General features: G+C 45.8%; 1 protein-coding gene across 1 annotated transcript in view; it reads right to left on the bottom strand.

The window, feature by feature from the left end:
• The window catches only part of LOC138969390 (ran GTPase-activating protein 1-like), a 37,107-nt gene extending 12,578 nt beyond the window's left edge, over window positions 1-24,529 (bottom strand). Inside the window, exons 1-13 of the mRNA XM_070342179.1 lie at window positions 24,344-24,529; window positions 22,428-22,555; window positions 16,331-16,390; window positions 14,103-14,282; window positions 12,060-12,194; window positions 11,411-11,569; window positions 10,357-10,470; window positions 9,863-9,962; window positions 9,209-9,293; window positions 8,685-8,751; window positions 6,703-6,789; window positions 1,020-1,112; window positions 613-657 (exon numbers count right to left, since the gene is read on the bottom strand). Coding sequence (XP_070198280.1) covers window positions 613-657; window positions 1,020-1,112; window positions 6,703-6,789; window positions 8,685-8,751; window positions 9,209-9,293; window positions 9,863-9,962; window positions 10,357-10,470; window positions 11,411-11,569; window positions 12,060-12,194; window positions 14,103-14,282; window positions 16,331-16,390; window positions 22,428-22,555; window positions 24,344-24,458 — 1,368 coding nt within the window. The 5' untranslated portion in view covers window positions 24,459-24,529. The remainder of the gene's footprint in view (window positions 1-612; window positions 658-1,019; window positions 1,113-6,702; window positions 6,790-8,684; window positions 8,752-9,208; window positions 9,294-9,862; window positions 9,963-10,356; window positions 10,471-11,410; window positions 11,570-12,059; window positions 12,195-14,102; window positions 14,283-16,330; window positions 16,391-22,427; window positions 22,556-24,343) is intronic.
• Window positions 24,530-26,252: the final 1,723 nt, after the last annotated feature.

Genomic DNA, 26,252 nt, shown 5'->3' with positions numbered 1-26,252 from the left:
CTCTTGGAGACAAACAGGCAGACAGACACTGTTCCGCCGCTTTGGTAATTATGGGTGTAGCAGAACCCGCGCCGTCGGCAGAGGGATAGTTACAATCACTACTACTCTTTAAAAGTATGGGTATGTGTGAACCCGCGCCATCGGTAGTGTTTATGTAAATTATCATAATCAATTAATTCTGATGTTTTGTCATGTATACACTAAAAATTTGCAGACAGAGAGCAAATTAGGTGTGTGAGAGATACTTAAAATTTCAAAACGATACCTTTAATGGTTCCAGAGTTACAATGATTTTAGTGTGTCTCTGGGTACAGGTGAACCCAGGAAGCACGGCAAAGGTTAAACAGTGTTTATTCAACAATTCATAGATAATTCAACATAATACATTTTAAGGATCAACAACAAGCTTTTGCCTGAAAGTGTTGGATGGTATTGCTAAAGCAAGGCACTGGGCTCGAATGCATTAACCCTTGACATTTTCTATTCTTTCCCAATTAGGTTCTTTCCCCACAAGTCATCAAGTGTTTTTTTTTTCCCCCCCTGAGATACTTGTTATCTTTTAAAATTGCACAAGCTGAATGTCTTACAAATGAAAACTGGATGTAAACATACCCGCATCACTGTCTCGATCACTTTCTCTGGGTCACTGACTTCCGGCTGCAAAAACAAAAAGACACAATTTCAGGTAACTGTAAAACTAAAAAACTCCACCCTTAACCCACCAGGCGCGGCTGGGATTCGAACCCACGCCCTTCCGCTTGAGAGCCCGGCATCTTATCCACTGGGCCATTTCGCCCGTCTTGCTAATCTATTAAGTCCACAATCAACTTTTACAAGTTTAATCTAATGGATAATTATTAATGTGTGTGCGTTTGTACGATTGTGCATGCATGCACATGTGTATTCAAGTGTGTAGTCTTCTTCTCGTTCTCAGTGTAGTTATGTTATTAAACATTCAGATGTGCAGCTTTATGTGGGCATGCAAAAATGTGTGTGCGCTCATGTGTGCGTGTACATACCCCTAAAGCCTCTTTCATGGACTGCACACGGTTGGGTCCCAGCTGCTGCAGTTTGCCAGGCGAGGGGAAAGCCAGGAAGTCCTTGCCTGACACCTGTAACATATAATGCAATTAGCACCAACAGTAGCTGTGTTTTGGCAATTACAATGTACACTTGATTTGGCCTGAGGAACTTCTGCACCACGCCTGTATTATACGTCGGGAGTACATGTACCTACATTACCTGACTGCAAGGTGTCTGGCAGTGTTCAGTCATTGACGCTTTCTTTTTTTAATCTCAAGCATTGGTCTTACTCCTGGCCATCCCATTGTTTCAACATGTACAAGGTCTTCTTGACCATCAATTTTCACACCAATCGGACAAAGCCACAACATTTAAACCTATACACGTACATATTTTCAATCAAGGTCCAACCGACCTTCCGAGGCTGGGAACAATGCTGTTTTGTACCATGTTCTATGGTAATGTACAATGTATTATGTTCCATGACATTACAGGCGATACTGTGGTTAGGTTGAACTTTTACCCCAACAGGGAACCAAATTCCCAATACTTTGTACCAAAAGATGTAACATTTCCTGATGTGATACATGTACATGTACAATGTACCACCAACTAACCCTACAACCAAATGCTGTCACTTTTGATCAATCAGCACAAACCATTCATTGGTTTCTAGCCAGGCAGTAGCACCTCAATGGGGGCATGTATCTGTATGAATGCTGTATGAATGATTTTTAATATGTTGCACGTGTTTGAACGTCACACCTCATGGCAGAACAGTTATCACAAAGTTCACACACAAAATCAACTATTATCTTGTGAAAGATTGCAGGCTTTATTCCAAGACATCAGTCAAAATGACATGGCCTCCCAACACTTGCAAGAATGGCCTGCATCCCTCTAAACAACAGCTTTCATCTCACAATGTCTTCCTACCAGTTTTCATGACCATAACAGTAATCTAGACACAACTAAATGGGATATGGTTAATTAAAAAATGGTAAAAAAGCTCAGTAAGAAAAAATCCTTCTAAAAGCTCCAGAGGTAGAAAACTAACAGATGCATAAAAAGATCTTAACTGTAAAGTATTGTCAATTCCACAAGCTACACCCAAGCAGTGGACAACTTTTCAAGTTGTTCAACTCCCCAGATTGTGCAGGATATACAAAGTTGAGCTTTCTGGCACCGACCCACCCCCCCCCCCCCCCACCCCCCCCCCTCCCTCCCCCAGTATGGAACTGGAAATATAATTTCTCAAGCTGCCCATAACATCACCACACGGGTGACAGTGGTTAGGAATGCACAGAAGACCTGAGTGCAAGTAACATACAGCAGTGTAACTGGACGGAAAAGTTTAACATTATGCATTATGCCAAAGGGCCTTCAGTACCCCATTTCCTGAAATGACACCCATGAGTATGGCTCTTGCTGCCCATGGAAATACATGCCCCGGATAGTAGTGAGGATTGTACATATATATAACACAATGAAATATGACCGCATTTTGAACATCAAGAGAGTGCTTTGAGCGTTACATTGCCAGGAAAATATGACGGCACACTGAGCATTGTGAGAACGATTTGGGTGTCACATGACCAAAATTGCAATATTGTCGCATACTGAACATCATGAGTGGTTTGAGAGTTACATGGCCAAGATAGTTACATTTGTGAGGATAGTAACACATCGCAATATGGTTGTATACCGAGAGTTCTTTCTTTCTTTATTTGTTGTTTAACGTCGTTTTCAACCACGAAGGTTATATCGCGATGGGGAAAGGGGGGGAGATGGGATAGAGCCACTTGTTAATTGTTTCTTGTTCACAAAAGCACTAATCAAAAAATTGCTCCAGGGGCTTGCAACGTAGTACAATATATTACCTTACTGGGAGAATGCAAGTTTCCAGTACAAAGGACTTAACATTTCTTACATACTGCTTGACTAAAATCTTTACAAACATTGACTATATTATATACAAGAAACACTTAACAAGGGTAAAAGGAGAAACAGAATCCGTTAGTCGCCTCTTACGACATGCTGGGGAGCATCGGGTAAATTCTTCCCCCTAACCCGCGGGGGGTTATACCGAGAGTGATTTGAGTGTTACATGACCAGGATTAGTGAGGATGGTAACACATTGCAATATGGTCACATACTGAGCATCATAAGAGTGATTTGAGCGCTGCATGACCAGGACTAGAGACGACAGTAACACAGTGCAATATAATAATAATACGAATATTTGTAACACGCACATATCTCACCAACAGGCGACTCAAGGCGCATTGAGCATCATGAGTGTGACATGGCCAGGACAGCCATGAGAACAGTATAACACACCGTAACATGACCGTAAGCCAAACACAAGACATCACGATGGTGATTCTAAGTGTTCCATGATGACGACAGCAGTTTGGAATAACGTGGCAATACAGTACGATTCCCTCCCAACACAAAACACAGTGATAGTAGCAGTATTATATGGTCTGGCCATTGTAACAGTAAAATAGGATTCTGATTGCATTCCCAGCATAAGCAGGCCTGGGAATGAGTAAAAGTGGTTTGGGCGTACTGACGGGAAAATGTTGTGTTAAGCATTTTTTAGGGCACTTTCTTTCTTTCTTTATTGGAAAATTTTTAAGTAAATTTTCATTTGATTTAATATACTTACCCAATTCTCATAAATGCATTGACTTCACCAAAAGGTAGATGGACAGGTAGACCCACAAGAAACAGCTAGTCTCACGGACAAGCCGACATGCGAAGGCCAAAAGTGAGTGACAAAATTCGACACGTCCACCGTGTGTTGTCAAAAGTCGAGAATGATTATTCCGGATGCTGGCGCTCACGTGGTGCGCAGGGTGTTATGGGTAACTGAGCAAGGTCAGTCCATAGCAACAGCTATGGCGTTTCGTTTTGCTTGGTTACCACCCTTCTAAGGGCAGGTAATTTGAGTGGTTTTTCGACATCCAGCATGTGAGATTGAAGTCAATGCATTTATGAGAATTGGAGTAAGAATATGTAATTCAATTGGTGTTTAACGTCGTTTTCAACCGTTCAAGGTTATATCGCGACGGTTTAAGGGCACACGGAGGCTCTTTTCTTACACATTTAGAAAAGGACTGCATCGTATTTACGACGAAAGGTGTATCATTCCCAGGCCTGATAAGGTATGGTGTCAATGATGTTGAGTTTATTCGGAGAATATTCTGGATAGGACAAAAGAGGGAATGGTAAAATGGCCATAAAACCTAACTGCCACCCCCCCCCCCCCCCCCATTATGATTGGTGACACTGATGTAAAATGGTATATGGACAGGACAAAAGTGAGACTGGTAAAAAGTACAATGAAACAGGACTGCACCCCAGCACACCTCATGGCGACACTAGCACTCACACCATCAATATCACAACCAATTTGGATATCTAACATTAAAATTCACATATAACAGTAACAATAAAGATAAGTTGCACACAAGAGGAACCTTGAAGAAATATGAACATATGATCAGTAACCTGACCTGTTGTCCAGTACTACAAATAAGCATATTTTCCCTAACAAACCCAAAGTCTGCTAAACTTTAAGCATATCTAATTTGGAAGCGTAACTATTCAGCAGCAGCTCTGAATATCGACATCCAGTTATTCTCAAGCCCCTAAAACCACTAAAGCACTTCAAAATTCAGGTCTAACTTTCTGAAAGAAGCTATAAAATTCTTCAAATTTTTCAAAATCATTCAACACACCATCTTCTGTAACTGTGTGAACTGGGTGGGTACATGGACCACTATCTGACACAGGCTGCTGACACGCTGACCAGGCATAGCTACAGACGCAACGAAGGCTTAACATTTCTGTTCAATGATTACTGTCGAGCTCAGATAATCTTTTGCTGCCTTAGCCAGTACACCCGACACAGATGTGTGGCAACATTGAACAGCCAAAGTGGAAGGAGAAATCAAACACAAATCTTGATTTACTCTCTTGGCTGGTACAGTGAACAGTAACACAGTTTGTTGGCATCTGAGGGCATCCAATGGAAACATCAAACCATGAGAGTTAAAAGACAGCAAAGCATCTGTCCTTCGTAAAACAATTGTTCTGTGCTTTCCTTGCGTTTCCAGAGTGTGATCAGTCTCTTATTGCAAGTGGACGTCTTGCATGTGTCATGACAATTGTAAAAAGATGTTAAAATGGCAGCCACAATATACGGAAAAAGACATCATGCATTGCTCCTTTGTGGACAAGTGGACACATCAAATCATGACTGCTAAAAGCAGGCAAAGTTCTCTGCCCCTACTAAAATAATTGCTGCGTGCATTTACTATACAAACAAGCAAAGGCTATCTTGTGCATTGATTGTATTTTCACAGTTTGACTAAATTGGCCAGTGGATATCATGTTTTGGCATGTGCAATAAGAAATGTAAAAGATGTCAGAATGATCTAGAGGCGGGCAGACATCAGGAGAGAGTGAGTTTGCCCAATTCATCGCACAGGTCAGGCTTGGTGGAGCCCTGAAACAGCCAATCAAAGATACTCTCTTTTTATTTCAGCCAATCAGATTTACCAACTCTTTATCCATGAACATTTATTTTTTACAAGATGTGGGTTATTGGGGGTTTTTTTTGCTCAAAAAGATCACACGAGGAGCAAGTCCTTTTTTCTTCCAATTTTTTTTTCGGAGGTGGACGGGAAGATGGGGGAAGGGAAGTGCCAGGTGCTACAAAAAAAGTAGTTTACCAAACGCTTTGAAGATTTGCTCTCTGTGGCCTGAAAGCCAGCCCTACAGACAGAAAGCTGTCAACATTCAGTACAGTGCAGCTTCACCAACCCTGACCTGCGTGCTTGCATCAACTCCTACTTTTTCACTGTGCACTCACTTTTATATAGTCCTGTGAGGTTACCCTCATGAAAATCACACAGACACAAGTTCTGGTGTAGGGGACAAAGCACTGACATGTCTGGATGGAGTGATTGCAGGCAGGACAACAGTAGGTGTGGGTTTGTGTTGACCTCCTGCCCTCAATGACCCTGCCCCTCTCCCCCTCACACACACACTGGATGGAGCACTGACATGTCTTGATGGAGTGATTGCAGGCAGGACAACAGTAGGTGTGGGTTTGTGTTGACCTCCTGCCCTCAATGACCCTGCCCCTCTCCCCCTCACACACACACTGGATGGAGCACTGACATGTCTGGATGGAGTGATTGCAGGCAGGACAACAGTAGGTGTGGGTTTGTGTTGACCTCCTGCCCTCAATGACCCTGCCCCTCTCCCCCTCACACACACACTGGATGGAGCACTGACATGTCTTGATGGAGTGATTGCAGGCAGGACAACAGTAGGTGTGGGTTTGTGTTGACCTCCTGCCCTCAATGACCCTGCCCCTCTCCCCCCTCACACACACACTGGATGGAGCACTGACATGTCTGGATGGAGTGATTGCAGTGTAGGACAACTGCAGGTATTGGTTTGTGTTGATCTCCTACCACAAACGACAACCACCCCCCCACCCCCCCCCCCCCCCCCCTATTTAAGCCCTAAGTTGACTTTTTACAGAAAATTCACCGCCAAAGCTTCTTGCAACAAGCTTCGTGAAAAAGATTTCGCCAAGTGAACTTCACCCAATCAATACCAGGTTTTAGACACACACAGACACACTTGTGATGCACTGACCTGTTTGGATGGCGTGATGGCGGTGCCGGACACCTGTAGGTGTGGGTCTGCACTGACATCTCCTTCCTCATCCTCTTCCGGCTGGTCCTGGCAAACATACACAACAACTTTCTTCTTCTTGTGTCTTGACACCAGTATTCTACACAAGCTCTGGTGTTACCAGTTAAAAGACTGTCATGACAGTGACAAAGTATTTCGTTTCCATGTTCATCTATTCTCTCCTAGTCTTACACACGCACACACAAAGAGCTCCAACAACGCTGATCAACTTGAAACGCTAAATACTCTGAGACAAAAGTTTTCGGTAGAACAGTAAATTTGCAGGGGCTCTCCCACCCTTTCCACGCCACATCTTTCCTGACTGTGGACCTCTGGTGGTCGAGTGACCCTTTTTCCTGACAACCCTACCACCACCTTCGCTCTGGACCCACCAGATGTGTCCACGATGTTTGTAATTAGATTTTGACAGAATGAGAGCAACGTCAACTGTCCTGCACTGAAAAGTACCTTCCCTCCTTGTAAACCACCTTGTAGGTCACCATCCATCTAGGCTTTTACCTGGGATGAGAGCATTCTTTCTTTATTTGGTGTTTAACGTCGTTTTCAACCATTCAAGGTTATATCGCGAAGGGGAAAGGGGGGAGATGGGATAGAGCCACTTGTCAATTGTTTCTTGTTCACAAAAGCACTACTCAAAAAATTGCTCCAGGGGCTTGCAACGTAGTACAATATATTACCTTACTGGGAGAATGCAAGTTTCAAGTACAAAGGACTTAACATTTCTTACAATTACTGCTTGACTAAAATCTTTACAACAAGAAGAGCAAACGCTCGATCGAGTCACTTTCGCAGTTCTGAATATTATATGAGGCATCAGATGGACAGGAAGAAATTGCTATTCACAACACAATGAGTCACGTTCACATAAAATTTGAGCCCGGTCACTTTTATAGTTTCCGAGAAAAGCCCAACGTTAAGTTGTGTGTTGCCGAACAGAAAAGGCTAGTTATCTCCCTTGTTTTTCTGATAACGTTTGTAAAAGGCTACAGATGTAAATACTTTGATGTAAAGAATAATCCTACAAAGTTTCAATCACATCCGATGAACTTTGTCAAAGATATAAAATGTCTAATTTTTCCTTTGACGCTGACCTGTGACCTTGAAAAAGGTCAAAGGTCAATGAAACCATCGTTAAAGTGTAGAGGTCATTGGAGGTCACGACTAAACAAAATATGAGCCCGATCGCTTTGATAGTTTCCGAGAAAAGTCCAACGTTAAGGTGGTGTCTACGGCCGGCCGGCCAGACGGCCGGCTGGCCGGACGGCCGGCCGGACAGACTAACACTGACCGATTACATAGAGTCACTTTTTCTCAAGTGACTCAAAAATGGACTATATTCTATACAAGAAACACTTAACAAGGGTAAAAGGAGAAACAGAATCCGTTAGTCGCCTCTTACGACATGCTGGGGAGCATCGGGTAAATTCTTCCCCCTAACCCGCAGGGGGTGGATAAGAGCATCTCTCTGCTTCAACACATACCAAACATTTACAGCCTGGCTTTCTGTGCACAGTGGAATTTATCTCTTAACACCTATGTCAAACTGTGAAATACATTTATACAAAAATTCCCATCCTGCACAAAAAGCAGCCACACCGTTAATTTTTGGTATGTGCCCAAGTGGAAGGATGCTCTTGTCCCCAGTAAAAGCCTTGACAGATCTGTGTTGGTATGCACCATTGTCAAGTCAACCTGTCTACAACCCCATCGGTCACCACCCAAGGGACAGACCAAACATGGTCGTTTTAGACAGGAGGTCACTATGGATAGGTGAATAATACCGAAGAAAATCTTGTCTGGGATCCTGTGGAGTGGTCGTTTTGTGCAGACGGTCGCTTTGGACAGGTGATTGCAAGGGCAGGTTTGGCTGTACTTGTTACGGTAAACTAGCTACAGGCCCTGTGGCCTCATGTTCCACTCACCTCGTCATCCTCCACCTCCCCCTCCTCCACATCATCTTCTTCATCATCATCGGACCCTTCGTCGTCACTGAAACACAAATCAACTATCACTCAACAGGCAACAATAAAAAAACAAATACACAAAAGAGACCATACATATGTAAACCAGTGTTGTTCTCAGGCAAGGGTCCTCAGTCATTGACTCAGGTTTTTTTTATGAGTTCTGACCCATGGCCGGTTGACCGTCCAATAGTGTTGACAGAACAATGTTTCTGTAGCGAGGGCATTCAAACCTATAGATATTTTCAATCCAGGTCTTACTAAACTATTGTCCCCTGAGTCTGGGAACAACACAGTCAGTTGAGGAATTAGAAAACAAACATCCACACACAAAAATCATCACATGAAAGACAGCCAGAGCAAAGTGAACTGAGCCCAAGCAGAACAACGCTGCAACTCCCACTGTTTGTGTACACACAGAGGTCAGTAGTTGCAGCAGTCAGTGCACCTGAGTGAGACAGAGAGTGAGCGGCAGAGCTTTGTACCTGAGTGAAGCCAGCAGCTCCAGCTTTCCCACCGCCTCCATAGAGTCCTGTACCAGCTCTACACCCCCCTCTCCTAGCTGGTTGGCTGTAACAGACATAGCAAAACTACCATGTAAAACACACATAGCAACGCTGTGTTATGTCATTTAAACACAGCAACATCAAATCATCAAGTAAAACACCTTCCTGTTAATCCACAGTTTCTTTCTTCACTACAGGGATGTCTCCGTCTTCAAAGTCCAACCAACCGCTCAAGTCAAACACTGTGAGGTTCTCTTCTTTACACACAGCTCTTTCTCTCTTCACTACAGATATCTCTCCAAACTCAAAGTGCATTCAACCGTTCAAGTCTAGCACTGTGGGGTTCATTTCTTTCTTCACTACAGGTGTCTCTCTCTTCACTACAGATATTTCCCTCTCTTCAAACTCAAAGTGCATTCAACCGTTCAAGTCTAGCACCGTGGGGTTCATTTCTTTCTTCACTACAGGTGTCTCTCTCTTCACTACAGATATTTCCCTCTCTTCAAAGTCAAAGTGCAACCAACCGTTCAAGTCAAACACTGTGAGGTTCTCTTTTTTACACAGAGCTCTCTTTCTCTCTTCACTACAGATATCTCTCTCTCTCTCTCTCTTCAAAGTCAAAGTGCAACCAACCGTTCAAGTCTAGCACTGTGAGGTTCTCTTTGTTGGCAATGCACTCTGTCACAGCGATAGCCCCTGCCTGCTGGATCTCATTGCCACTCAGTATTAGCTCCTGAAACATACGCAACACACACAAACCAGTTAAAGAATATTTTATTCTGGATGGGAAACATGTGAGAAAGACTTACATGTGGAGTATTCCATTCAGATTATTTTGAACAGCCATAACCATGCTTCATTAATGTGCATCTTCTTGCTTTGACACGAAACTGAAGAAAAAATTGCAGACCTTTAGCCTTACTCTTATCAAATGATGAGAATGATACATTTAGTATTCTTTCAGTGAAGTGTTCTCACCTTGATTTCTTTTTCAGCTTTCAGAGAGATGCATGTTCTTGTTATGAAATGTTACAGCAGAAAAAATTACAGATCTTTTACTTTACTGTTGTCAAGGGGCTAGAACATACAATACTGGCACATTCTTTCCTTCAGTGAAGTATTCTCACCTTGAGTTTTTTCTGTCCAGCTTTGAGGGCGACAGCAAGGGCCTTGGCACCACCGGTACGGATCAGGCAATCCCCGAAGTTGATCACCTCCAGCTCCTGAAGCTTGGGCAATACCTGCAAGGTAACGCTATAAAATGTAAAACACCAACACCTACATGCCTCTCCGTATCGCTCGGTCTTTTGGAACAAGCCTCTCTTTACTGCTCTGTCTTTTGTGAACATCAAGCAAGACAATGTCATGTCGCTCTGTACTGCTCTGTCTTTTGTGAACATCAAGCAAGACAATGTCATGTCGCTCTGTCTTTTGTGAACATCAAGACAATGTCATGTCGCTCTGTACTGCTCTGTCTTTTGTCAACATCAAGCAAGCCAATGCCATGTTGCTCTGTACTGCTCTGTCTTTTGCGAACATCAAGACAATGTCATGTCGCTCTGTACTGCTGTCTTTTATGAACATCAAGCAAGACAATGTCATGTCGCTCTGTACTGCTCTGTCTTTTGTGAACATCAAGACAATGTCATGTCGCTCTGTACTGCTCTGTCTTTTGTGAACATCAAGCAAGCCAATGTCATGTTGCTCTGTACGGCTCTGTCTTTTGTGAACATCAAGCAAGACAATGTCATGTCGCTCTGTACTGCTCTGTCTTTTGTGAACATCAAGCAAGCCAATGTCATGTCGCTCTGTACTGCTCTGTCTTTTGTGAACATCAAGACAATGTCATGTCGCTCTGTACTGCTCTGTCTTTTGTGAACATCAAGCAAGCCAATGTCATGTTGCTCTGTACTGCTCTGTCTTTTGTGAACATCAAGCAAGACAATGTCATGTCGCTCTGTACTGCTCTGTCTTTTGTGAACATCAAGCAAGACAATGTCATGTTGCTCTTTACCACTGTATATTTTAAAACATACTTACAGATACGCATAAGTCATATTCATGCCTCTCTGTACTGCTTTGTCTTTAGAAACAAAAAGACAGAAATCAAAGGGAAAAAATAAAAAATTCACACTTCCGTTTTATAGTTCATTTCTTATACACACACACTTGCCTACTGACCTTTGACATTTCGCGGCCGCCAGCCTCGGTGAAGGTGTTGTCGTTAAGGTTGAGGACGCGCAGCCTTGGGTTGGCAGCGATGGCTTCCACCAGGGCCGTGATGCCCGGCAAGTTGATGCCGTTCTGTGGCATGGCCAGCTCCTCTAACGTGCCTATAGCCTGACGTGAAACACACAACAACCCTGTCAACACATGAGATACCAAACAATTCTTTCTGTGAATCAAACTATTTGAGATACCAAGAATTCTTTCTGTGAATCCAACTGTTTGAGATACCAAGAATTCTTTCTGTGAATCCAACTGTTTGAGATACCAAGAATTCTTTCTGTGAATCCAACTGTTTGAGATACCAAGAATTCTTTCTATGAATCAAACTATCAAAAAATTAAGGTCTTACTAATGCCTAGTTCAAAGGTCAGTTTAAATTATGTACAACTGGCAAATCAAAGAAGTAACAGGAACAAATCTTCATTAGAAGGAACTTTTAGTCTTAGCAGTGATCTATCTTCTGTAGGGATATTCAATAATATTACCACCATTGAAAAAGTTTAAAACAGCTGCTGTTGACAGCATAAAGAACTGCATCTAGCCATGATACAAAATCAAGGTAAAAAGCAGTGAAAGGGAGAAAGAGCTGTTGAGGCCGTACCTTGAAGGCAGCAGCCAAAGCAGTGGCACCTTCGTTCTCCAAGCGATTGCGACCTGACACAAACACTTTGAGCGCCAGGGGTTTACCTGCCGCCACACTGCTCTTGTGACACTCCAACAGGCACTCTGCCAGCATCTGCAACACACCATGCCACCCACAGTCAAAGACCAACAACACACCATGCCACCCACAGTCAAAGACCAACAACACACCATGCCACCCACAGTCAAAGACCAACAACACACCATGCCACTCACAGTCAAAGGCCAACAACACACCATGCCACCCACAGTCAAAGACCAACAACACACCATGCCACCCACAGTCAAAGACCAACAACACACCATGCCACCCACAGTCAAAGACCAACAACACACCATGCCACTCACAGTCAAAGACCAACAACACACCATGCCACTCACAGTCAAAGACCAACAACACACCATGCCACCCACAGTCAAAGACCAACAACACACCATGCCACCCACAGTCAAAGACCAACAACACACCATGCCACCCACAGTCAAAGACCAACAACACACCATGCCACCCACAGTCAAAAAAACACCCAGTAACATACTAACATTAACATATACTTATTTGTTCTTGAATGGTTATGTGGCAATCCACTTTCACCAGTGCATGTGTTAACTCATTCGCTGCGCAGCTAAATTTCCCCTGTGTTCCCTGCCAACGCGCGATTTAGAGCCATTTTGAAAAAATTATTAAAAATCAACAACACAAGATAACCTTACATACCTTATGTTTTTGCAAAGTTTGAAACTTACTCTTTTAGAAAATATATGAAACATTTGAAAGTACATACCTTTTGTTGTCTTCATATCCACGCAAAATATCCAATTTGAAGCAAAACAAAAAAACTTTCTACGTCATGGGTTCATCATACACAATGTCATGATCGACACTTGCATTGCCCGAATCATCACCCAAATGATCGTCCATTGGCACAAAATCGTCACCAGAATCTAAAATATCATCTCCACTATCATCATCACTGAGGTCAAGATCAGAACCGTACTGAATAACACGTTCTAGCACTCTTTTCAAGTTACTACGTCTCAGCAGAACGATCCGCCATCTTGGAAAAGTCAAAACACGTGGGTCGCACACCGTCAACAAAATTTTTATTAATCCCAACAATTTAAGGGAAGGAACTGTTTACAGTGAATGGTACCACTGTAGACAGATAGAAGTTCATTGCAGGGGTTGTTTCCCTTGGTCAGCAGGACCGTTTACACCGTTAAAAATTCGTGATATCCGTCGGAACTCAAGTGCCGGCACGCAGCCAACGCTAAACACAGGTGTCGGAATTCCAGTTCCGACGCGCAGCGAATGAGTTAATGTGTGTAAGCATGCACCATACATGTGAACATCATCCCCCTGACAGTGTTTGCCTTTACCAGAGTTCTACTGGTTTTTATGTGAAAATATCACAAAAGATCTTCTTCTTCTTCTTCGTTCATGGGCTTAGACTCACACGTTCACTCATGTTTTCAGCACGAGTGGACTTTTACGTGTATGACCGTTTTTACCCCGCCATTCAGGCAGCATACGCCGATTTTGGGGGAGGCATGCTGGGTATTTTCGTGTTTCTATAACCCACCGAACTCTGACATGGATTACAGGATCTTTTCCGTGCGCACTTGGTCTTGTGCTTGCGTGTACACACGAAGGGGGTTAAGTCACTAGCAGGTCTGCACATAAGTTGACCTGGGAGATCGGAAAAATCTCCACTCTTAACCCACCAGGCTGCAGCGACCGGGATTCGAACTCACGACCTCCCGATTAGGAGGCCGATGTCTTACCACCACGCCACTGCGCCCGTCATCACAAAAGATAAAACTGTCTACCATTTCATTCTTCCTGGTGCGGATTGCATTCGCCAGTTTTTTTTACCTGAAAAGAAAGCTACTGCTGTGTTGTTGCACCTTGGTTTGTCTGGCTGTTGTGACAAACTGACTTCTCCTTGTCTTTCAGATCATATCTGCTTATACAAAACCCAGCACAATAACTGCCACAGACCTTGCCGCCACCAATGCCAAGGCCGTTGTTGTTGAGTTTCAGTTCCTGCAGGGAGTAACAGCTGGGGCTCTTCAGGATGTCAACCAGCCCCACAATGCCGCGCGGCCCGAATGCGTTGTCACTCAGGTCCAGCTCCACCAGGTGGCACCCCGCCGACATGATGGCCGCACCCAAGTGTTTCTGAAAACACAATCACCTTGATTACCTGACAAAAAACACTTTCTGAAATCACACTTAGCTTGCTTACCTGACACACACCTGTCTAATCTTCATCACCATGATTATTTAACTTTAAGGTTCCATTTCTAAACACAAAGTTTGAGTTTCACACCACTGCATCCCTCATGCAGCACTGACAACTTTCTGAACCTTGGTTGATTAAAAAAATCATGACTCTGAACTAAAATCATGTTCATTTCACACACCCTCCACTATTTGTATGAAGATCAAAATAAGTCAGCAACTGTCTCTCTTCTGGAAGGATAAAATACACACACAATAAACTACCTAAAGCATTGACACTGCACATGTAATAAATTAAGTAGATGTGCAACGCCAAGGCACTGCATACCCCAGCGAAAGACAAACCTCTCCTCTCTCTCTCTCAAACACACACACACCCCCCAAGTTACACACATACACACTCACTCACTCACTCTCTCACACACACTTCATACACACAAAACACACCCCCATACGCACATATCTAGACAGACGGACATACACACCTTTACAAACACACACACACTTACGCACACGCACAAACCCACTCTCTCTCTCTCTTTCTCTTAGTTAAACTGAGATAGAGAGAGATGGCGAGTGAGAGAGAGAGAGAGAGAGAGAGTGTGAGTGTGTGTGTGTGTGTGTGTGTGTGTGTGTGTGTGTGTGTGTGTGTGTGTGTGTGTGTGTGTGTGTCTGTAAGTGTGAGTGCTGCGAGAGACGCTCAGGATGTTTACATGTGTTTTAATGCAATTCTAATTCTAAGTTTACAGCAAATATGAAGCGGGCTAGAGTTATTAGTTTTAAGTGCAATCGTTTAATTCTTAATACATGTGATGTTTTTATGTCTGTGATCGCCTGACACTGTAAGGCAATTTTCCTTGTTTTTATGAGGACAGTAAACATTTTGAGTCTTTGAGTCTTTGAGTCTTATACAAACAGACACACACCCACACAAACACACACATGTACGCACGCACACACCCACACCCACAGACAGACACACACACACTGACTCACACAAATCTCATACACACAAAACACACACTCATACGCACATACACGGTTGGCCTAGTGGTAAGGCGTCCGCCCCGTGATCGGGAGGTCGTGGGTTAGAACCCAGGCCGGGTCATACCTAAGACTTTAAAATTGGCAATCTAGTGGCTGCTCCGCCTGGCGTCTGGCATTTTGGGGTTAGTGCATGCTAGGACTGGTTGGTCCGGTGTCAGAATAATGTGACTGGGTGAGACATGAAGCCTGTGCTGCGACTTCTGCCTTGTGTGTGGCGCACGTTATATCTCAAAGCAGCACCGCCCTGATAATTATGGCCCTTCAAACAAACAAACAAATACGCACATAGACAGACGGACACACACACCTTTACAAACAAACACATATACACACACAAACATACACACAAACTTACACACAAACTCATGCACACACACATTCACACACACACACACACTCTTTCTCCCTCTCTCTCAGTCTTTCATACACACACCAACACACACACATACACGAGTACAGACTCATGCACGCACACACACACACACACACTAACACTAACACATGTGCACAAAATGAACACACACACACACACACACCGCGCGAGAGAAAAAGACTACAAGGAGGCATGACATCATGATGCATTAATTGACGTAAAAGACTTTTGACCGTGACGTAATCTTCTTACGCGAGCTTTATCCATAGTCTTGAACAACCACACACACCAAGTCTTGGAAACTACAGAATTTCTACCCGTCCAAAGCGGCCTTGGGTGGCGTTTGCTCAAAAAATGGGGGCGCCTATTGCACCCACCGTATTTTTGTTAGTATGGTCCCAATTTTTGGTGAACTTCCATCTTCAACTGTAGCCCGTAGCCGGGCACAAAGAATCCTTCTTTATCATGTATTATCGGTATGAAAATGCGTTCGTGTGATACCTCCAGCTTTTGCTGGGATAAAATAGCAAACCCAATGTGTTTTTCACAAACTTGAGTGACTTACCAGTGCTGCTGGGATTTCTGTCTTGAGACGTCCAGTGAACATGTCACTCCACAGAGCCCTCTGTAACATTACCAGCAAACAAATGAAGGTGAAATCAAAGACACTATATAGTAATCTGTCCTTTGCATCGCTCTTGGCTACGAGTGTGTATTTTCTACTCCGTAATATAACCACCATCAGTCATATGACACACTTATGTTATTTTCAATTTCACATCGGTGAGTCAATTTGAAGAAAAGAAAATGGCAAAACATGTTCATGGCCTTTCTCACAAGTCACAGCCACCTTTTCGCATCATTTCACAAGTCTTGCACTGTACGGCAGTTGTGAATACCCAGGAATCGAAAATTTCAAAACTAAATTTTCATTTAATTAATATACTTACTCAACTCACATAAATGGCATTAACTTCAGTTCATTGCTAAGATATTGAAGTAGTACTCGACCCTGGTAAGGGGGGAAGTAACTCCCAAAGAAAACAAAGTCCGTAGTCAAGGACGGGAGTCACCTCCCCTACCGGTAACCCGCGCATGCGCGGTCCTACTACCGGCCGTCATTCCCCCACGGAAACACACACCTGTAACACATATAATGTTAGCGGGGATGGATGGGAGGGTATAAACGATGTGAGTTGAGTAAGTATATTAATTAAACGAAAATTTAGTTTTGAAATTTTCGATTCAATCACATATTCTTACCTCAACTCACATAAATGGCAGATTGCACATAAAGGCGGTGGGATACTCACATTAATCTCTTGGAAGTATCTGGCCTGCGGCAACCATAGCTGGGAGGCAGTTGGTACCGTCCGGATGAGTGCTGGCAATGCCCCGGAGGTAGTAGCTGAGGAAGACATCATGAGTCGTCCAGTATGCAGCTTTGAGGACGTCTGACATCCTTCCAGACTTGAGGACAGCTAAGAAAGTTGCCCACGCTCAAGCCTCGTGCGTACGAGGTGATCGAGGAGGAAGGACTGACTGCCCCCCCCCCCCCCCCCCTTTTGTGTCTGCCACCACTGATAAGCATGCCTTATAAGTGTGGAAGACCATCTGGAAAGCGTGGTTTTTGCAAAGTCTTTATTTCGTGCTGAAATGATCGAAATAAACAACAACTTCGGAGCTGATGCTCGAAACGGAGCGGTGCGCGACAAGTAAGCCTTAAGCGCGCGTACCGGACAGTTAGAAAGATCCGGATCGCCGGGGGCTAAAAATGTCCCGGAGAGGCCGAATGGAAATGATCGGTGAAAGTTGACCAGGTTTTTGATTCTTGGCGAGAAAATCGGGACGGACACGCAGTGAAACCGAGCCGTCTCTTTCGAAAGTGATATCCCGGTCTAGGCCTGAGAGGCCGTGGATCTCACTGCCCCTCCGCGCGGAAGCGAGCAGTATGAGCATGAGAGTTTTGCGCGTAAGGTCAGAGAGACTAGCGTCTTGTAAAGGTTCAAAAGCACTAGAACGGAGAAATTCGAGTACTAGAAGAACGTCCCAAGCCGGGACAGAAGTTCTCTCCGTTGCAGAACTGAGGGCCGCGCCCTTTAGCACACTCGCGATAACTCCCCCGAGGGAGATGGAGCGTCCAAGTTGCTTAAAAGTAACAGAGATGGCTGAGCGGCGAGCGCGCAAAGCGGACGCGGCGCGTCCCCGAGCGGAGAGCCATGCCAGATGGTTTGCGACCTGCATTGATCGCAGGGCGACCGGGACAACATTGTTAGCCGCAAACCATCGAGTCCAAGCCAGCCAGTGTGACTAGTAGACAGAGGGGGTGGCCTGTGAGCCTTCTGGCCTAAGTCCAAAAGCGAAAACGGAGGCGCCTGAGCACCCCAGTGATCTCCGAACCCTCTCCAGGCGTGAGGATCCAGGCCCTCGGGGCGATTGTGCAGAGTCCCCGTTCTGGGCTGGAAAAGCTCCCCTCGCCGGCGGCCGAGCGGGATTGGCGGGCCGCTGGCGAGCCGCATGGGGTCCGGGAACTAATGCTGACTGGGCCAGCGCGGTGCCACGAGAAGGAGATGAAGCCGCTCTAAGTCGGCTTTAGGCTGAACCCTTCCGATGAGTGGAGTGGGAGGGAAGGCGTAAGCCTCTAGCCCTGTCCAGCTGATCGTCATCGCGTCGATCTGCCAAGCTTCCGGGCCCGGAAACAGACACAACGATCGGGAGGCGACGTGAAAATCTCGTGGCGAAAAGGACGACCATCGGACGCTCTACCTGCGCCCAAAGAAGGAGGAGCGCCTGATGGGTGATGGTCCACTCCGTGTGGAGGATCTGGAAGGAACGGCTGATGACGTCGGCAAGGACGTTCAGGCAGCCGGGCAGATAGCGAGCCGAGATCAGGATCTAAGAAAGAGTCTCGCATGCTCGGCTGGACCACAGCCGAGATCGGGACCCGCCCTGTTTGTTGGAATAAGCAGAGACCGCCGTGTTGTCATAAAGAAACAACACATGGGTGCCCTGGAAAGCGGAGAGAAAGTGATGAAAACCCAGAAAGACCGCCTCGAGCTCGAGGCGAATGTTGTGCCATAGACCGCTGCTCTTGTGACCACCGACCGGAAGTCGTGTGCGTGTCCAAGTGAGCCCCGCAGCCCTTCTGTGCTGCGCCCGCAAAGAGATGCGTGTAAGGAGGAGGAAGCGCTATGGGCACTCCCTGCAGAAGCCAAGGAGTGTTCATCCACTGAGGCGTGGTCTGCTGCAACCAGACCCCGAAACGGAACTGAGACGTCCCAGCCGTGTGACGTCGGATTCCAGACTGAACTGAGCGCCGCCTGAAAAGGGCGCGCCTGCAGTTTGTATAAACGACGTTGAGTGGGACGGACTGCCCACTCCCGTGAATCGAACACCATGCCTTGGTGCAACACCCCGGGGACGACCAAAATTCTGCCGTAAAGTCCCAAGAAGGGGTGGCCGAGAAACTCCTCTATAGCCTGCTTCCGCAGAAAGAGAAGGATTTCCGCCTGTAAAGTCTCCTGAGCGTCTGGGCTGACCGGAAACCGGAAGTTGGCCGGCGCCCTGGACGAAGGGGCTTTGCCTTCCTGTCAAGGAAGGCGGAACCCCGATCGAATCACCCCCATGCTCCATAGGCTGCTTGTCCGAGACAGCCAAGCTGGAAGAACCCGGAAGAGGCCGCCTGCTACCCAAAAGGGTAGAGGCTGGGGGGGGGGGGGGGGGGTGACTGGATCGGGGGTGGCTCATTGGGGGTTGGGCTTGCGCCCAGACCCCCGCTTCCCGAAAGAAGGTTTACGCTGGTAAGGACGGGACCGTGACCCACCCCTACCTGCGCGAGACGACTGCTGCCCAGAAGAGCTGTCTGGCGCTGACGCAGAACTCCGTGGTTTGTTGCTGTGCTGCTTAAGAGCGAGTTCCGTCAGTTGCACCACATGTTGGTCACGAGTTTCCTCAGTTTGCTGCCGAAGGGCATCCAAAGAGCGTGACCCCAGCAACGCACCCTCTGAAAAGGGAGAGACTCTCAAAGAGTCTATGGTGGCCTTATCCGTCAGGCGAGAGCCGTTAAGAAAAGCCTCGCGCCTCCAGAACACCACCTGAGAGTAGAGCCGAGCAGCAAGCGTCATCTGACTGTCAGTGACCTTCGCAAGCGCCGCCAGGAGCATGGCAGCATCAGCCTCAATAGCATCGTCACGAAACCTAAAAGGCTCGATGGACGAAGCGATGGCTCTCGTGAGAGACCGGATGAGCGTTTCCGCTAAAGAGGTCAGTTCAAGGGAAGAACGCCCGCTTTCCTCCAGCCCGAGTAGACTCTGTTCCGTACAAACGGAAGTCCTATCTCGGCTATAACCATCCTGCCGCAAGCGAGCCAGTTCCGGAGTCACCGGAAGTGGAGCTGTGGGCAGCGAAAAAGAGGAGAGAAGAGAATGTGGCCTGCTAGGCAGCCGCGATCTTCTTGAGTTGGCTGGGAGGCCGCCGCCTGCCTGAGCCGAGGTTAACCAAGGCTGGGCAGAAGGGGGGGCTTCCCCATGAGCAGCCAACAGAGGGTAGGGTGTGTTAGCGTCCGCCAACACCTGAGCCATCACAAACGGGACGGAAGGAGATTCCATGAAACGGAACTTCGCCCTCGTGTCCCCCGCGCCCGCAAAGTCTGCCAAAGCAGAAGGAGGGGGTGCGACAACAGTAGAGTCGGCGGAGACACCCTCAGGGAAGTACCGTGAGGTTATCTCCGCAGCCAACTCCAGAGTAGGGCCCAGCTTATTGGGAATCCGTAAGGGGGTAACGGATTCGGAACGATCCTCATCCCCTTCCTGTTCCTCTGCAAAACCTTCCTGATCCCCATCGAAAGGAGGGTCCGGCAAACCGGAAACCCACCCATCCACGGAAGAGGAAGTGGCTAACGTCGGTTGAACAGTAGACGGAAGCGCCGCAAACTGTCCACCAACAGCACCGCCGACAACCGGAACCGCCGCGGCGGAACCGGAAGTCAGGGCCGGATGTCGATGCGTGACCAGGGACGGGATAGCAGGGACACTGCCACTGGAACCGCTAGCCCGCTGTCCTCCACCGGAAGTGCCTGCCACAGCACAACCGGAAGTCGAGGACGACAACCCGCGGGTAGGCCCGACCGGAAGCCCCGAGGGGAAACCAGAGGAGCCTACCCCCTGCGAGCTCGAAACAGGAACGGCGGCAGCCGAACCAAGAGCTACAGGACGATGACCGCCGACAGAATCTTGCAGGCCAGAGCTGGACAAGCAAGACGCTGCTGCCTGTCCCCCAGAGGCCGGGACAGCCGAAATTGATCCCAGGGGGGCAAGCTGGCGCGCTTCGCCGCTCCCTAGCGCACCCGCCACGTGATGGACGGTGTACTGCCGGGGAGGAGCCGTCTGTGAACCCGAAGGAGACGCAAGAGCGTAACCAGGGAACGCAGGCAAGTGTGAGCCCCCAAAAAGATGGGGACTCCCACAAACGCCGCCCAACGCCGAAGCGCTAGAACCGGGCGGCGCTATGGACGCGAACCCCCCTGAAAAGGCAGGGGGATCCGCTACCGAACCGGAAAAATCCGGTCCGAGATCAGCCGAAGTGATCGTCGCTGAAGGCCGCAGCCTAGAAAGTGAAGCCACCCCCCCCACGCCAGGCGGGAGGGGAGCGACAGGCCTTTCCGCAGAATGCAAGGCAACCAAATCATGCTTCAAAGTAGCAAACATTGCCAAGATTTCTTCCCGAGACACGGACTCGCTAGGCCGAGGCGCCTGCGAGCGCGAGAGAGGAGAAGTAGCGCGTTCCTGCGTAAGAAAAACCGGTGACGGTGACGTGGAGTCAATCGAAACCCGTTCTGACTTCTTAGTCACCGGGTCAGTAACCAGAACTAAAGACGTAGCCTGTGACGAAGTTACAGAGGCACGCGTCTTTGATTTAGACTTAGACTTGTCCTTATCTTTCTCTTTCCCCGGTGAAGAGAGCAGAGAAACAAGATTGCCCTTGCTTTTAGAGCTTTTGTCCGCCATTTGCAATTTCGAACACGCGCACGTGGAGACGAATTACAACAGCGAAATACTCAAACAAACGCAACGCGCAGCGAAGAGAAGTGAAACGATCTTACCTAAAGATAGCAACGCAAATACCAGGGTCAAATGGCCTTCCACAAAAGGCCAAGGCAAAAAAGATGCCGGAGTACCACAACACGTCTGTGCTCGAGTGTTGAAGTGGGTGGAATGACGGCCGGTAGTAGGACCGCGCATGCGCGGGTTACCGGTAGGGGAGGTGACTCCCGTCCTTGACTACGGACTTTGTTTTCTTTGGGAGTTACTTCCCCCCTTACCAGGGTCGAGTACTACTTCAATATCTTAGCAATGAACTGAAGTTAATGCCATTTATGTGAGTTGAGGTAAGAATATATATGTGATTGAATGCTGATTGGTTGTGGCAGTCCGCAAAGTACTCAAACTTTATTTTGAAATTGCAAAAAACTTTGCAGTTATTTTGGCAGAACTAGGTGGGAGAAAGGAGATGCCAAAGAGTTCCCATACTGCAGAAAATTCCGGACGCTTTTGTGAATTGTGGCCTTTTCAGCAGTTTTGCCAACAAAACACATCCTAGAAAAATCGCTGGATGTTAACTTTAATGTAGGTCTACTACTAGTACTGAGTACTAGTACTACTGACCTCAAACTCAGGGTGTTTCTGTAATGCCTTTGCCATGACCTCTGCCGCCTCCACACCCAGTGTGTTGCCCTCCATGCGCAGCGCCGTCATGTGACCACAATTCTCTATCGCCTCCACCAACTCTTTGGCTGCAACACACAACATGTCAATGGTTAAAACCCACAGCACAACTTTCCAACAGCGGGTAGAGTATTACTTTTCACTTGCATGTTCCTATCCTATCAGTATCAACCAGCTTCATCGCCGCAAAAGAAAAGAAACAAGTTGCACAAAGGGATATTATAGATCAAACCATTCACATGATTCAGTCAACTGGCCTGAACATCAAAACTGAACTAAAAAGTCTTCATCAAGACTGTCTTGGCTGACCAAAAGCCATCAACGGACACAGCATTGTCTCAGTATTAATCATGTACACTGGGAACCTAATTTCCATAATTAAATAGAATTTTCGTTGTTTTTTTAGCTTAATTTATATCAATTTAACCATAACAATTAAGTTTAACATACATGTCTCAATATTTTTGGATTCAGGAACAAATAAAGAATGCAATGTCTGTTTTGCAGTTGCACAGTTGATTTCAAGCAAAACTGTGATTTATAAATAAATGACACAATTTTTAAGCTTTCATTTCATTTTTAAGCTGATAATGCTTTTCAAAGACTGTTTGATCAAAATTTCAACCAATTTGACTGCCTAGCCACAGTGCAAACTCCACTTTAAGTATAAAAAGCGGATATGACGTCATTTACCCCATTAAAAAGGCATAACATTAGGCACACACAAAAAATAGTCTGTTTACGGTATCCCAACCGACCCTATTTTTTTGCGCGACCCTAGACTTTTTTTTGGCATTTGGGAAAAAAAAACGAAAAAAAAACCCCACGTCTTTGTTTTTTGGCAAAATAACTGAAAAATATGTTTTTATGGAGAAAAAAAAAATATCCCGACCTACCGACCCTATTTTTTGGCCTATGTTACCGTAAACAGACTTCTTTTTTTTTGGGCCTTAGTAACAAAAGTTACTCATCATGGATGTTATGCACAGATATATGTAAACTTTGAGTCCGTGTGAAAACAGTTTGCGGCCTACCGCGAGGTACACAGTATTGCATAAATCATTGAATGGCACGGACACGCTTGTACCACCAAATTTAAAGTAAACATACACCATGGGTCGTCTAAATGACTTAGTTGCCGAGGATAGCAAGCAAAATGGCCGATTTAATTGTTTTTCACAATTGGAATCGACGAGTTTTTCTTGGACATCAGATTTTTTTTTTCAAAACAGAACACAACCGTTAGAAGTGGTGGATGAAAAAGAGAAGTTTTTACGAGATCTATTTCGCCCCCATTATAATTTCCGTATGCTCTCAGTCTCAATCTGAATAGTCGAACTTTGCGCGTGAAAAAGTGGGAGGATGTTATCGAATGCCCCTAGCACATGCCCATAGGATTAGGAAGGAATTCCTTGTTTTAAAAATAGATTTGACCAGTGACCTTGCTTTTTGGCGGCGCCTTGCAAGTCAGCAATCAAGGCGGTATTCATGCATTCCGACTTAGTCACGTTAGTGCTGGCGGTACGTTTCACTTTGGAAGTCATGACTACAATGAAGACGCCGTGCAGTTTACACCCCATCCGTGCATAACACCCAAGAACTCATCATATTAATTCTGTTTCAACTTCTTTTGAACCAACAAGATTCGGTCGGTGAAAAGTTGACAGACAAAATCATTGTCATTGAAAAGTTGTCCAATTCCAAGTGAACAGGCAGTCCACCCGTTAATGCAAGAATCAACAGTACGGTGCGCGAGCTGCTCCATGTTGCTGAAAGTGAAACTAGTGAAACTAAACGGCACGCATGCGAACTACGTGTGTGATTATTCCCACTCTCAGGGATCTTCAACTCCTCACCATCTTCGGCCTTGTTTAGCTTCCATCCTTTTCCTTTGAAGCTCAATTCATGCTGAGGCGCAACTTTTGTCTGAGCCAAGCGCTCTGTCACGTCATCAATTGCCGGGGAAGTCATTATCTTCGTAAAACGATTCCGACAACGTTCTTGTGGTTGCTTGAGCGACAAAAATGGCGCTGAATGTTTGTCACAGTATGCCTTTTTACCAAAATGAATTAAAATAAAACACAAGGCAGTCAAATCCTGTCGATGCTTAGTCTTATCAGAAAACATCAAAAGATGCCCAAAACGAATCAAAGGAAGATTTATAATTTGTTTATGCTGTCTTGGCGTGTTATTCTCTCTCCTCCATTCTTTTTATTTTACCATGACTCATTTTTTTATGCTCTTGAAACATCCTCAGTCTTCAGTCGGTGCTCAAACCTCTTGTTCAATAGAAATTATTTAATAACTGCGGCTTAAATTGCAATTGCAGATCTCAAGGAGAAATAAAAGCTAAGATGTCAAACGAAACCAATAACCATTCAGTCCATTGACGTGCACTGGAGATTCCTGGTATGAGTTTGTAAGAACATTTGTTTCAGTGTATTGGGGTGAATTGGTGAAATGGTGTCGCTTCCGGTTGATAAACTAGGAAGAAATATAATTTGCGTACACAACCCACACACGCACAAAAATAAAAATGTCATACTTTCCAAGTTTGACTAAAGAGTAGTTTATTGTGCTTGATTAAATATAGACAAAAGAATTTCTGTAATCAAAAATATACGAAACCTATTTTTTAACAATTAAACTATCTGTAAAAGCGAAAGTAGTGTACACATGGTGCTTGATCTTATGTTAGATATCAGCCTTCTGTCATTCGTAACTTGGAAATGTCTTTTTGATTAGTTTTGTAAGCTAAAATACACCCGCCTGTGGAGGACTCGTGACTGGGCGCTGTTGTGGCAAGACTCACAAAGCCGCCGTCACGACTGACTGACGTGACTGATGCCGGATCAGCACGGTAGACTCGACTGAGTCGCTCGTGACCCGGCATTTTGACTGAACTGACTTTAAAACTGCACTGACTGATGCGACTGAATTACCGTGACCGAACTGACGGCAGTACCGATATGATGCATGCGCTGTGTCAGAACGTGGTCAGAGGGAAACCACTTCAGTTTGATCAAAATTTTCTTTGCCTTTCTCTACTCGTCTCTCAACGAACACGACCGTGGCCGCGGCATATGGCAATAGATTTTGTGTTCCGCCAAGAAGAAAATACCTCAGCCGAGAGATAATACATGCAATTATGCTGTATGACGTGAATTCTGTACGCAAAAAAAGAGAAACAAGTCACAACCTTGTCGGCTTGAAGTGAGGGCCCCAAAGGGTTTAAAATCGTGATCGTGATTGCCGTTTTTTGACCTTTCTGTGACCGTGATTGCCGAAATTTCCATTTCTGTGATCGTGATGGGACTTTGCACGTGATCCGTGATGACAAAAAAATCAAGTCTCGTGATCGTGATCGTCATTTGTTTTCGTGATCGTGATGGGCATTATTGCAAAGCATTTTATTTTCAACGTACATTTTTCACAGCTGTACCACTCTATGATCCTCTATTCGTCAAGGTGTTTGTGATCGTGAAAACAAAAATCAAGGTAACTGTGATCGTGAAAGCTAAAATTTCCCTTCCCGTGATCGTGATGATACCCCCCCCCCCCCCCCCCCCCTTTGGGGCCCTCTGAAGTGGTGTTTGGAAGTGGGACACTTTGGACGGCCCGGGATAATCATCTCTGGGTTACCTGTTTTTCATCAACTACTAGACCCCCATTTCGTGTGTGTACTCAGTTGTAAAGGGAGATTTTAAAATGGAAACCTATCCTAAAATAAATACAAAAGTACAAATTGTTCCCGCGCAAACGGCT

The sequence above is a fragment of the Littorina saxatilis genome, linkage group LG6 (genome assembly GCF_037325665.1).
Source record: "Littorina saxatilis isolate snail1 linkage group LG6, US_GU_Lsax_2.0, whole genome shotgun sequence".
NCBI classification, from domain to species: Eukaryota; Metazoa; Mollusca; class Gastropoda; order Littorinimorpha; family Littorinidae; genus Littorina; species Littorina saxatilis.
This window is presented reverse-complemented; position numbering and strand designations above follow the sequence as displayed.